At 37.6% G+C, this 12,795-nt stretch overlaps 1 protein-coding gene across 2 annotated transcripts in view; it reads left to right on the top strand.

Moving 5' to 3' along the window:
* The window catches only part of LOC142342956 (1-phosphatidylinositol 3-phosphate 5-kinase-like), a 57,846-nt gene that overhangs the window by 16,437 nt on the left and 28,614 nt on the right, over positions 1-12,795 (top strand). The window contains exons 7-9 of one of the 2 annotated variants that reach the window (XM_075394634.1): positions 1,681-1,907; positions 2,177-4,111; positions 11,539-12,494. In XM_075394634.1, coding sequence (XP_075250749.1) covers positions 1,681-1,907; positions 2,177-4,111; positions 11,539-12,494 — 3,118 coding nt within the window. The remainder of the gene's footprint in view (positions 1-1,680; positions 1,908-2,176; positions 4,112-11,538; positions 12,495-12,795) is intronic. The other variant, XM_075394635.1, reaches the window with a different exon arrangement.

Raw genomic sequence — 12,795 nt, forward strand, 5'->3', positions numbered from 1 at the left:
GTTGTAGTGTTTTTTTTAGTACATTAAATAGATTGGTATCATTTTTTTCTCAAAAATGGGATAAACAGGTAGCGCCCAGCGGGGATTAAGTGCTCTTAGAGCCTTTCAGCTGAGTAGTCTCCGAAGATGATACTTATACTTATGTTGTGAGGGGTGGTTCATAGAGGTTGACAACCCCCCCACCCCCCCCCCCCCCCACATCAGGCCCCCTCTCACTTCACCTCCCCCAATCCCCACCGCGGCACATCATTCAGACTGTAAGGGCCCCGTGCAGCTAAACCCCTCCCCACTGTTGGACCCCCCCCCCGCTGCGCTTACCTTACGCCCTTTCAATTAAGCTGAACCTAGCCTCACTAAACCGTGGCTGGCTACTGACGAATCAACCGCTCGTCAGTCGTTTGAGAGTAGTTCGCCCGTTCGTTGATCGGTTATGTTTTTGTTTTCATATTGATCTCTCGGCTGTGCTCTTTTTGTTTGCAACTCAAAGCAATAATGGTTTTCAAACGGCTTTGTTCAAGCAAGTACTCATTTGAATGACTTAAACGCTGTATTCGTTTGGCTTTATATTTAGCATTGTTCTCCAAATTTATATTGGACCTTGAAAAAGCACGAAAACTTTCTTCAAATGATCATTTTTTGGTTGTTATATAGTTTTTGGTTATAAATAATCTGTTTTGTTTACCTGATTCTGATGTTCTGTTAGATTTTAAAAGAACTTGATGCAAACAAAGCCTTTATATTAGTGTCTTTCTAATTATGCAAGCCTTTTGGTTATGGTTCAGTTAATGAACAAATTTAAAAAACCTTTTGCTTCAATCGTGTTTTGAATGCTGTTTTCTAGTGAAAAATATCAATTAGTTGGGACGCATTTTGTTTTTCTAGAGATTTCAGAATTCATCCTTGAGTTCCCGTAAAAGTATTTACTGTAAATTAAGCTAATGTAGTGTTTTTTTGAGTACATTAATTAGCTTGGTAACATTTTTTTTTCTGTTGCATTTTCTGGCTTTGAAAATGAGTTGATACAAAGTATTAAGTCGGGAACTGGTATGATAGTGGAATCAAAGCGTTAAGTCGGGAACTGGTATGAACCTGAGGCTAATTTTTAATGCGCTTTGTTTTCAATTTTGCCGCCTTCGAAACGGGTTTTCTACAAAAATGGAGAACAGAAACTGTAATTCGTTTACATACCCAATTTTAGCTTTTTTCACATATCTTCGGGAAAATTTCTTTATTTCCCGAAATGAAGATGCCTGAGACGATATGGAAGGAGTTTAGGAGTTGTCTTGGGTCATATGGGCAAAAATTCTTGGGGTAAATGGGTTCTGATGGGTGCAATTAGAAAAGGCCCTGATTTTTGCGATCTTGACATTAATACACCGTGAAAGACTTGTCCAGGGCTCTTACCCTAACAAATTTGACTTCTGGATTGGCCAAGACCCACGAAATATTTCATAGCCGAAAGTGTAATTTTCTCGGACTTTTCACCTGAAAAACAATAAACGGATTCACTAAGTTTTACTCTAATGCTTTTGACAAGTATATGAGAATTTTTTGGATTTCATTTACCAGTTCTGTTATCCCGTTGTTTTCTTAGGAAAAAATACTTTCAGAAGGTCATACCTAGCAAATAGCGTTGATTGATAGAATTGTGCTCATAATAATGCAGCTTTTTTATTTCAGCCATGCTTCCCCTCTGAGCACTGCTTGTGTTGAGTCACCCTTTGAACCCAATGAGGCCAGTCGCTTCTTCACAAGCAGACATATATTCAGGTCAACTGTCCTCTCAATGTCGCCTCATGTCCTCGTCAGTTGTCCCTTCTTGGAAAGTAACATGGGATACAATTCTCCATTGAGAAGGTATCTTTTTCCAAACTCTGCAGATCGAGGATCCGACTCTGGTCAAGGTGGTTGTTGGCAAACTAAATAGTTAACATTAAGCTTAATAGAGATTGTATTTAAATGTCCGAAAGGTGAGATTGTCTTAACTCAAAAATTTTGGTTTTCTTCGTCATGGGTGAACATCAATTTTATTGCTTATTTTGGCTTGCATAATCATGAAATTCGGCAATTATGGTCAACAGTTATTTTGACGAATTCATGACTAGATTTTTTTATAGCGGAGCTTTCTGTGTTGAAAAATGTATATAAATGTTAGTTTGTCAACTCTATTGAAAAGCTACTATGATGAAATACTGGAGCGGATTTTTCCCTGGCGAAACTTCGCTTCCTGCTTTCTTCAAGTACGATGGCTGCGTGGAAAACCTAGACGATGTCGAACCCGAATTTGACGTGGAAATGCTTCCTTTCGATGAAACTGCAATTTTCCATCCTGATAACTTTGTGGAGCTAGCCCCTCACCCCTTTTTGAGCTACGTCACCAGCAAAAGTCTGGATGGTCCAGAATTCATGAACCTGTTAGCGGATTTTCGTTTGCGAGGGTGCAACGTTGTTTATGATAACATCAAAAACATTGAGTCAAGACATAATCAACGAATGCTTACGAAGAGAAGGGCGTTTGATGAAAAGTTGAACAAGCGTAGATTGCATTATCAATCAAGAAAACAGAAACCGGACTGCTTAGACTATAGATACCATCAGAAAATCAATGTATTGATCTTGATAACATCGACTAATCAAACGAACGATCCTAACCGTTTGTGTTGTTACCTAATTTACAGAGATCTCCCATTCTACCTCAACGGTGATATGACTCTAGGAAGCTTCCTCAACAACTTGTGCTTTGCTAACAAAGTATGCGTCAACAATCAATGCGAATTGCCGCCTGAAAATCATAAACGAAGGTTTTATAGCTCAAACTATTGCCTTCAAGTATCCATTCATAACGAGATCAGAACCCCGCACCAGCCCCCACCTGATACAATTCTAATGTGGAATTTCTGTCCACATTGTAAAAAGATGAGTCAAATATCCAAGATGTCGGAAAATACTTGGAACTACTCTTTTGGAAAATTCCTGGAAAATTGTCTGTCGGCATTCAAAGTTGAGGTCTTTCATTCTAATGACTCTTCGGGTGATTCGGGACCAGGATCTCACGACTGTAACTCGGTTTGCACGCATTCCCTGTTTAGAGATCACCATCAATATTTCATGTACAAAAAGCGAGTAGCGGCTTTCCGGGTTTTCAAAGTGAATGTTTACGAGGCTGCGTTCCCTGAAAAATTTTCACTTGTGGGATCATTTACGTACTCTTCGAAACGCTTCAATGATGAACAGAAAGTTCTGATGGGAAAACTTGATGCTCTTTCAGCTGAAGTTGAATCGCGTTTGACATTTTGTGACCAGCTGATGAAGAAAGCGGAGAAGCAGCTGGAGTACGCACAAAGTACTGCAAAAGGATCTAAAGCTAAAATTGCTGAAAATTTCAAACAGTCTTGTATCACCTTTGAGGTTGTAATTAAACGGGATGTACTGAATACCAAAACTGATCTGGACTTTTTATGTGATAACTTGGAAACCGATTGGGGTCGCTACGATGCGATTGTTATGATGAAGTCCAGCGTTTATAACTTATGTATAAAATGGAGTACGAATTTGGCCAAGTTATCACGTGCTGAAACAGAGTTCAGAAGCGGGCTTGGCAAAGACACCAAGTCCCAGGTCAATTTACCTCAGTTCTATCTCCAAACCCCACGGGAAGATTTGAAATCAATCAGCTCCGACAATTTAGTAGATACTCCCAACCTCGAGACGTCTGGGGAATCTACGGGATCTCGCAATTTGGAGGCTGAAAATTTTGGGGAGGATGATCCCTTCGATGGTTTGAATCCCGCTGTGCGAGCAGTCGAATCAGTTGATCGGAAACCAGCGGGCACAACTTTTTCCGACTCCCCAATTGTAGATGCAGCTACGACGGGAACAATCGTCATAAATTCTGGCGAGCAAAAGCGCAGAGTTGAAGATGGCATTGATAGATTTATCGACAAGGTTCGATACCCCAACAACAGTCCTACTTCGCATGTTAAAGTCGGACTAGAAGAGTCTTTTGACTTTATTGAGCGGGCGCCTCGATCATCCAGAAATAAGCTGAGAAAAGCACGTGAAGCTGTGAGAGGCAAAGATAAAACTAGTCCACACGCAGAGAGCAACAGAGGTATGATGGGATTTGAACTCTTAAATTTAAAAATTTTCCATTCAAAAGCTTAAGTCTAATTGTGATATTGAAAGCAGTTAGGACGTTCGGATCTTTTCCGTTTGTACGCCCGCATACCCGTACGTTATGTACTCCCCAGTTACGGAGCACGTGTCATATCGTTATAGAATGATAAGGTTTGGGGACATAAACGGAAAAGATCCGGACATACAATTGTCTTTCATGTGGCTTTATATAGTTCATTACTATACGCTAAAAAAGTACGTGCCCGTGAGGAAGTGTTACAAAACAGAATTGATTCTATGAATAAACTGGAATCAACAGAAGTAATGAAAGTAAACGTGATCATATAGAAAATATGTCCTCAGTATTTAAGTTGAATTTATTGTTCCCACATTGTTTGAAAGAAAATGGGAGAAATTTATGCCAGCCCCACTATTTTTGTTCACTTATTGACTTAAGGGCATCCTTGAGTAACATTTGTATTATCAAATAAAAGCTCTCTATGTCTAGAATTTCTTTACAAATAAGAATTTTGCCTTTTTGGAAAAAATTTTGACCCTAATTTTGGTTCAATTTAGCTTACCCATTTTGGGTCAATTCAGTATTGAACCATTTTTCCGCTACTTTTTCAAATTTCGTGAGATTGTGAGAAACAAGAAGAAGAATAAACGCATTTCAGATCTTTCCTAATTAAATGCTCAGCAATTTTTGTAAAAGTGTTATGCAGTTTTGCTTGACTGTTTTTGGGCTACTATTTGAGTGACTTTTTCACACTTTAGTTCTTCATTTTTGAGTGATATAAGCTGCTCTCGTTCTGAAATAAAGTTCGTTTTTAAAAGCGGTTGTGAGCGAAAGGCAGTCATTATAGTGGAGTGGTTAAGATATCAGACTGCCGACATGGTGGTCTGTGGCTCGCACCCCTGTGGGTTTTTTTTTGTTTTTTCGTCTTTTTTAATCATCTACTCACTTGTTGGCGTTACTGTTGAGTTCAAATATAAGTCAAATGCTAAGCGTGATTATGCTGATGCCGGATCAAGAGAAGAAGCTTTAGGGCGTCCAAAGCTTTTCCGGAAATAGGGGCGAAAGCAAATTTCACGTTTTCACTTTTTTCATATAAATTACTAATTAGTTCACGACTCTAAAAGATTAAACAATTTTCTGATTCCTAATTGCTATTGCTCTAATCAGTTACTAAGTATCCTACACATTGACCTTGACTCATTTTGTTTCTCTAGTATTTTTTGATTTTAGTTGGCCCTTAGTAATTTTTTTCTTTTTGTCGCCTGAATATCAGTAATCACATGTCTTAACTGCTTTGAAGCGAGGGAAAGCTTTTGATATTTGATAATTTTGTTCCAAAGTATATTTTTGCATTTTCCACGGATTTGTTGTTTTCCATTTTAGTGTTACTTCACCATGTTGTTGCACTCCTTTATTTTTTATTCAGAAAAACATGAATCAGTTGATGCGTCAATTGTTTCTCGCTTCAATAATTTTGACACCTTTTGTTCGGAAAGCAACTTTTCACATATCTTTTTCATCAGAAATTGAGTTTTTAATGATCCCAGCTATTGTTGTTCTTTGTATTTTGTCTTGCAGCAAACTAATTGATAGATTTTTGGTGGTCCATATAAATGTGTATCAATCATCTCATATTCAGATTTTTTTTGCATATTGATAACAACTTCGGTACATAGCTATTCAGAATTTTATGTGCCCTTTTAAGTTATGCTTCAATTGTTTGTCACATTTGTGACTTTGCCCCCAAGTTAAATTCATCAATAGAAATGTTTGATTTCCAGTTGTATATAATTTGTTCTTGTGAGTGAGAAAAACTGTAAGAGTTGTTTTGTTCCGACCCCTCTTGAGGGGGGGGACTATATACTCAAATAGGTTTTTTTGCTCAGACAATTTTGACCGATCGATATATTCTTCGTAGAGAGCTGTGAGAGGTATCATTAAAGAGCCCGTTCAGCGTAGAATATGGAATTAAAAGACTTCAAAAAATGAATTTCGTTTTCTAGAGCGAGTTATCATGGTTTGTTTTTGTAAATATTAGACCGATTTGCGTTATTTTTGTTCACATTTTCCGGAGTTTTTGCCTGAAATTTTGTCAATTTTGCTAAGATATGTAAAAATTGTTAACAATAGTACTGTTGATTTTATTGTTAAAAACAAAAAGTATTATTGACTATTCTGATTTAATTTTTTGACTAAAATTTTGGCTAAATATTTCGAAATTCAGCTTTTTTTTATCGAAAATTGCCCGAAATAAGCTTTTTAAGTTCTTTTTGATAAATTTGTCGGAAGTACACACCCAAAAACAACTAACAAAATCTTTGTAAACTACAAAGGGAGCTAGTCTTACTTCCACTTCCTTTGAGAGTAGTCTGGTATTAAAACTTTGCCGTTTTGCTAACTTTACTCTATGATTATCAAAAACGCAGCATTTATTTTTGATCTTTTAACTAACAACTTATGTAGATCTACAACATTCGAAGCAATTGAGTCCTCTTAATGGACGAACAGCAATAGCAAGTCTGGTTCTGGTCCAATCATGGACTGTTAGAATCCAAAAATAAGGCGGATTGTAATCAGTGTCTTTTTTTAAAAAAAGTATCTTTTTATGTTAATTAAAGAGAGAACAATTCAAATCAAAGCTCACTGTTGATAGGTCCAACTGTCTTCCTGCGCAGTTCCAAATTAATGTATCTAGTTGCTTTTCTCAAAAGATTATGGTCGTGTTGACTTTTAAAAATTCATTGGCTCATCTAAAAGTCTCATTGGCTTTTATGGAGGAATAAAATAGCCTATATTCTGAATTCAACCTATTCTTTCATTACTTTGAAAACAATTGTTTTCAAAAATAACAACTTTTTAACTTCGAATTTTGTTCTTTTTTGTCTATTTGTTATCTAGTCGCGTTAGTTACAGGTTACATATGAAATTTTTATCGTTGAGGGTAGGTGCATGGGTATAAAATGTAATGTTTTTAAAGAATTCTTTATGAATTTACTGGCTTCGACACAGGTTTTTCTGAATTTGACGTTCTTTTTGTAGACGTAAGACATATTCTGAATAATTTCAGGTCTCACGCGCTTCCGTTGGACGGATAAAGGAACCTATTTAATTCTTTCATTTTGTAGCTAATGGCTTCTATAACTTTGAAAATAATTGTTTTCCAAAAAATACAAAATATTTACTTAATTTTATTTTGTCCTTTCTTTTTTGTCTACTTATTACGTATTCTCATTAATGAGAGACCTCATACCACATTACTGGCATTCGATGAAGGCTCAATTGAACATATTTTGAGGGGCAAAATATGGCTTTGCGACTTCGACAGCGTTTTCTCCTAAGTTTTATTCGAATTTTGGTTTGTTGTCTCTATTTGTTGTTCTTTTTGTAACCGCATACAAAACTAAATATGAAAAGTCCTAATGCCCTCCTATAGAGGCGTATGTAATCATAAACTTCTTAGATGTTTTCAATTGCAATCAAATGGTTTTTTTAAATTTGAAATTAATTGTTTTTAATTGCTCTCAAACGAAGTTTGTAGCAATTATTTTAGTCCTGTCGGTCTTTTTTTATGCGTTTTTTCGCTTGACCAATTTTTCGTCTGACGCTTTTGACTTTTCGTCCTCAAAAACGGGATAAACAGGTAGCGCCCAGCGGGCATTATGTGCTCTTAGAGCCTTTCAGGTCTGTTTCAGCTCAAACTGTCTTGGAGACTTATACTTATACTTTTGGTGTGAGGGGCGGTTCTTAGAGGTTGACACCCCCCCTTGTTGACCCCCCACCCCCACTATTGGCTCCACCCCCCCCCCCACCGCGCTTTTGCCCCCATCAGCCCCCGGTGCCCCCCCCCCCCCCCCCCGTGGCTAGCTACTGACCAAGCCAACCGCTCGCCGGTCGTTTGAGAGCAATTCGCCCGACGTTAGTCGGTTATGTTTAAAAATATAAGACAATTTTCTTAACTTTGCTGTTTTTTGTTCTTCGCTCTAATTGTTAACGAGCCTTATTATGGAGTGGCCCATATCTTTTCTAGTGAAGTACAAGTTATTTTGTTTAGTTTCAGTTTTATCTGACGTTATTTTTACCTTGTTAATAAGTTTTTTAAAAAATGGACATGAAGTTTTGGATGTAATTAATGTTGTTTTCGTTGTTTGATTTTGTGGTTCGTCTTGACTTGCCTTCTTAATAATGGCAGATCTCATCAATATAATGCGGCATTTTTACTCCACTGAGTTATTTGCGTTGGAGGCGATTTGTTTGTTCATACACATTTTTCAAAAAATACTTGAATTTTTGGGGGTTTTCTATCTGTTCCTCATTTGGTAGACATTTATGCCAAAAATGCGGATGAGTGGGGTCGTAACTTTATGTGCGAATGCACATTATCGAGCCTCTTGTTAATGTTTTAGTGTCGTTGTTTCCGAAGGGCTCATTGAATTTGTTTTTTGTTCGCGTACGGCACTGCTGCCTTTCTGAAACAAACTCTAATGGCTACAAATATGCCGTTCTTTGAAAATTTCTTTAAATATAGTGCTGAAGAATCTGCTTCTTCCGTTTCTTTATGGTTTCTGACACATGGAAAATGAGAATTAACTGGTTCATGAAGGTATCATAGCAACAACCTGTTATTAACATTTTTTGAATAATTAGGTGCAAATAAAGATCCCTTCGTAATTGAAGGTCACTCAGGCAATTTTGGTTCCTCTGAAAACTCAAATAGTGTCTCCTCTGCTGCTTTGGTGTAAACTTCAGCTAAAAAATGGTAACTATTTTTGCAGCATCTTCCTGGTTCGCGATAAATAATGCTAGGGCAAACTTTTCTCCAATGGGATTAATAGACGCATAGCGATAGCTGGGGCTATTATTGGCCTTCTCTTGGTTTTTTTTTTACAATTCAAAGAATTTCAATTGTATTGGGGCGCTGTCTTTTTTTAAAGATCTGTTCACACATTTTCATTATTTTTGAAGTCAAGTTGGAGTAGTGATTTTGGTCACGCCGAAACAGGAAGTGGAGCGAAAAAGCGAGTGGTCTTGCGGCGATAAATTTTTTTCGCTCTAATTTTAAAGTAGAGTCAGAAAATGGTGTTTGAACAAAAATTCGCCTTTTCGCTAGTGGTTTTTTTGTTCACATGCGGCAATTTCACTTTGATTTTTACTGTTTTTTCAATTTTTTGGATCGCATTTTTTTCTAAATGGTTTTCCCAATCCATTCATAGTTCATTCTACGCCTAGTTTTTTTTTGTTTGAACCAAATTTCCATTCCTCGCCAGTGGTTTTTTTGTTCACATGCGGCATTTTGACATTGATTTTCTGTTTTTTTTTGCTTTTGATCCGGTTTTTAGAAATGGTTTTCCCAATTCACTGATAGTCTGTTCTAGGCCTAGTTTTTTTGTTTAGTCAATGAAAATTCTTTGAATTGCACACCAGGACTTGTCCTGTTATGTTTTTTTATTTCGTCGTCAAGATTTTTGTTACGACCTTATGACATCACAATCTGCTCTTTGTTCATTCGTTCATGCAATTTCAACTGAATTGCGTTCGTGACGTCACAATCGCTTCAAATGTGGTTTTTATAGCTGCGAAGCTGTAAGCTGAGCGTAGCTATATTGCGGTGCTCTTAGTTTTTTTTATTTCGTCGTCTGACGCTCTTTTTTCGTTTTACATTTGTTCACACAGCAAAGCTGAAAAAATCAAATTTTCTGAATGACTTCTTCCTCTCACTAACGGCATTTGCGCGCGTGACGTCATTTCTCAATCGCTTTAGCGAAAGTTTTTAGGTTATTTGCGTGATTAGATTTTGATCATACGTGACTTACCTCACTCAATAAAATGACTTTTGCACTTTAAAACTTAGGTTTAATTTGAATTTGTTTAAGGTCAAAGGAACTCATATGTGCAGTAAAGGTCCCTAATAGGAGGCTTCTGTGGAATGAATTTTAACAAGCTTTATTGATATATCGCTGAATGTTTTTTAGCCTAGTTTTTTTAGCGCTGTCGATTTTTTTCTCAATTTAGATCTGTCTCTGCTTCGATCTCTATTATATGGCATGCAGGTCTATTCTTCACGCAGCTGTTCCGGCAATCTGCCGGCTATGTTTGTTCTTTCGTCCATGCAATTTCAACTGAATTGCGTGTGTGGCGTCATTATTCACTCTTAGTAGAGAGTGTGTTTTTGTTCATTCGGGTGTATGTTTTTGTTCATTCGGGAGTGTGTTTTTGTTCATTCGGGAGTATGTTTTTGTTCATTCGGGAGTATGTTTTTGTTCATTCGGGAGTATGTTTTTTTTTTCATTCGGGAGTGTGTTTTTGTTCATTCGGGTGATTAAGTTATTGGTCACACGTGACTTACCTCACTCTCAAAAATGACTTCCTCACTTTGAAATTGACTTTTTTCAACTTGAATTGAAGGAGATAACGTCAAGTGAGTATGTGTCACTCTAAATGAAGAATATTTGAGAGCAGATAACAGAAGTGGCAATAAATTAAACAGATTTTTAATCAAAGTATAACATCTCACCACTTAGTAAAAGAAACAGTCCAAAATAAACCTCTAAGTGGTGAGATGTTATACTTTGATTAAAAATCTGTTTAATTTATTGCCACTTCTGTTATCTGCTCTCAAATAATCTTCATTTAGAGTGACACATACTCACTTGACGTTATCTCCTTCAATTCAAGTTGAAAAAAGTCAATTTCAAAGTGAGGAAGTCATTTTTGAGAGTGAGGTAAGTCACGTGTGACCAATAACTTAATCACCCGAATGAACAAAAACACACTCCCGAATGAAAAAAACATACTCCCGAATGAACAAAAACATACTCCCGAATGAACAAAAACATACTCCCGAATGAACAAAAACACACTCCCGAATGAACAAAAACATACACCCGAATGAACAAAAACACACTCTCTACTAAGAGTGAATAATGACGCCACACACGCAATTCAGTTGAGATTGCATGGACGAAAGAACAAACATAGCCGGCAGATTGCCGGAACAGCTGCGTGAAGAATAGACCTGCATGCCATATAATAGAGATCGAAGCAGAGACAGATCTAAATTGAGAAAAAAATCGACAGCGCTCAAAAAACTAGGCTAAAAAACATTCAGCGATAAATCAATAAAGCTTGTTAAAATTCATTCCACAGAAGCCTCCTATTAGGGACCTTTACTGCACATATGAGTCTTTTTGAGACTACAGATCTACGAAGGTATTGCTGCTATTTTCTTGCAATCTGCCAGCTATGTTTTAAGATATTGTGCATTATATGCTTTCAAATGCGATTATCGGAACATTCTGCCACGCACAGATTCATGCGAGCCGTCTTGTTGCTCTTCTGTTTATATGACTACATTGCTCTATACTTGACTATATAATCTCTTGACTCTTGCATGCATAACTTTACAGGTACCAGTTCTAGCAACTCATCCCGTTCTGTGGCCATTGCCAATAAACCTTCAAATGATAGTTTAAACAACGGACCTGGAACCGAGGTCAACTCCGAACAACATGCGAAACCTGAGGACGTTGGAAAACGTGTGTGCGTAACTTACGATTCTCAAACTAAACAAGGAATTCTCAAATGGGTGGGAATGTTGGACCGTCAAGACTCTGACGAGACACACGAGTCGCCGTTGTATGGAGGCATCGAACTTGATGAAGATCAAACAGAGGGTGGCAACGGTTACTATAAAGACCAGAAAATCTTCGAGTGTGAACTGAATCGAGGAGTGTTTGCACCTTTGGTAGGTGTCTTTTTAATTCAGAATACAGGTACCCAGTCAGACGATGCTCGCTTGACAGAAGAAACGCCTATGATGAGCAGAAAGAACAAACCTACTTTGGAGTTAGCTCATCTCTTTCCATTTAAAGAGCATGAACATTTTATCATCACGGATGTCGAAGATAACCTTAAGCGCATTCTGATTCGAGAAGATTCGCCAGGATCTATCATTGCCTACTCTATGGCTTCCAACTTCTACAGGAATCGATTGCTCAAGGAAGAAGCAGAAATTAATGCTTTGAACACTACAGCATCAAATGTGACCTCCGATAGAAAACCAATACAAACACAATCCTCGCAGAGCTCATCTCAACACCAAGAGCACGAGCCTTCTTTGTCAAATTCCAGCTTTACTGAAAACAGAGACTCAGAAACGATGGCGTTTAAAGACTGGCACAAGCCGACCTTTCCGTCTTCAGGTGCCGCAAATGCACCATCACAGCAGCCGAAATTGAAACAGTCGTACATTGAGCACACATTCTCAATTGAACTGGACAAAGTGCGAAGATGTGATTTCTACTGCAAGAGTTGGTACCCAGTGGAATTCAAAAATTTACGCAGAAGAACTTTCACCGCGAAGGTGAGATATCGCACAGCTGTATTTTTCCATAACTGTGTCATCTACTCAGCCGGCTTTTATTACGCTCCTATTTTTTATGACTCGAAGAGGAGTATTGGTGGAGCGTCTTCTTTATCGATAATTTTGTTTTAGTGTATTTGGAACAGTAAGTTGAAATGTCGAACCTTTAAACAAAAGCCGCCTGTGTGGTCAAACTGTTGAGTAAAATGAAAATGTAGATTAGAGAGGGTGGTTTTCTGTTCCTACAGTATTTTCGAGAAAGCGAGAACCATCAGCGTGGAAAAAATTCGCAAAGTGAGAG

Source organism: Convolutriloba macropyga, chromosome 7 (genome assembly GCF_964194025.1).
Source record: "Convolutriloba macropyga chromosome 7, txConMacr16.3, whole genome shotgun sequence".
Taxonomy (NCBI): domain Eukaryota; kingdom Metazoa; phylum Xenacoelomorpha; order Acoela; family Convolutidae; genus Convolutriloba; species Convolutriloba macropyga.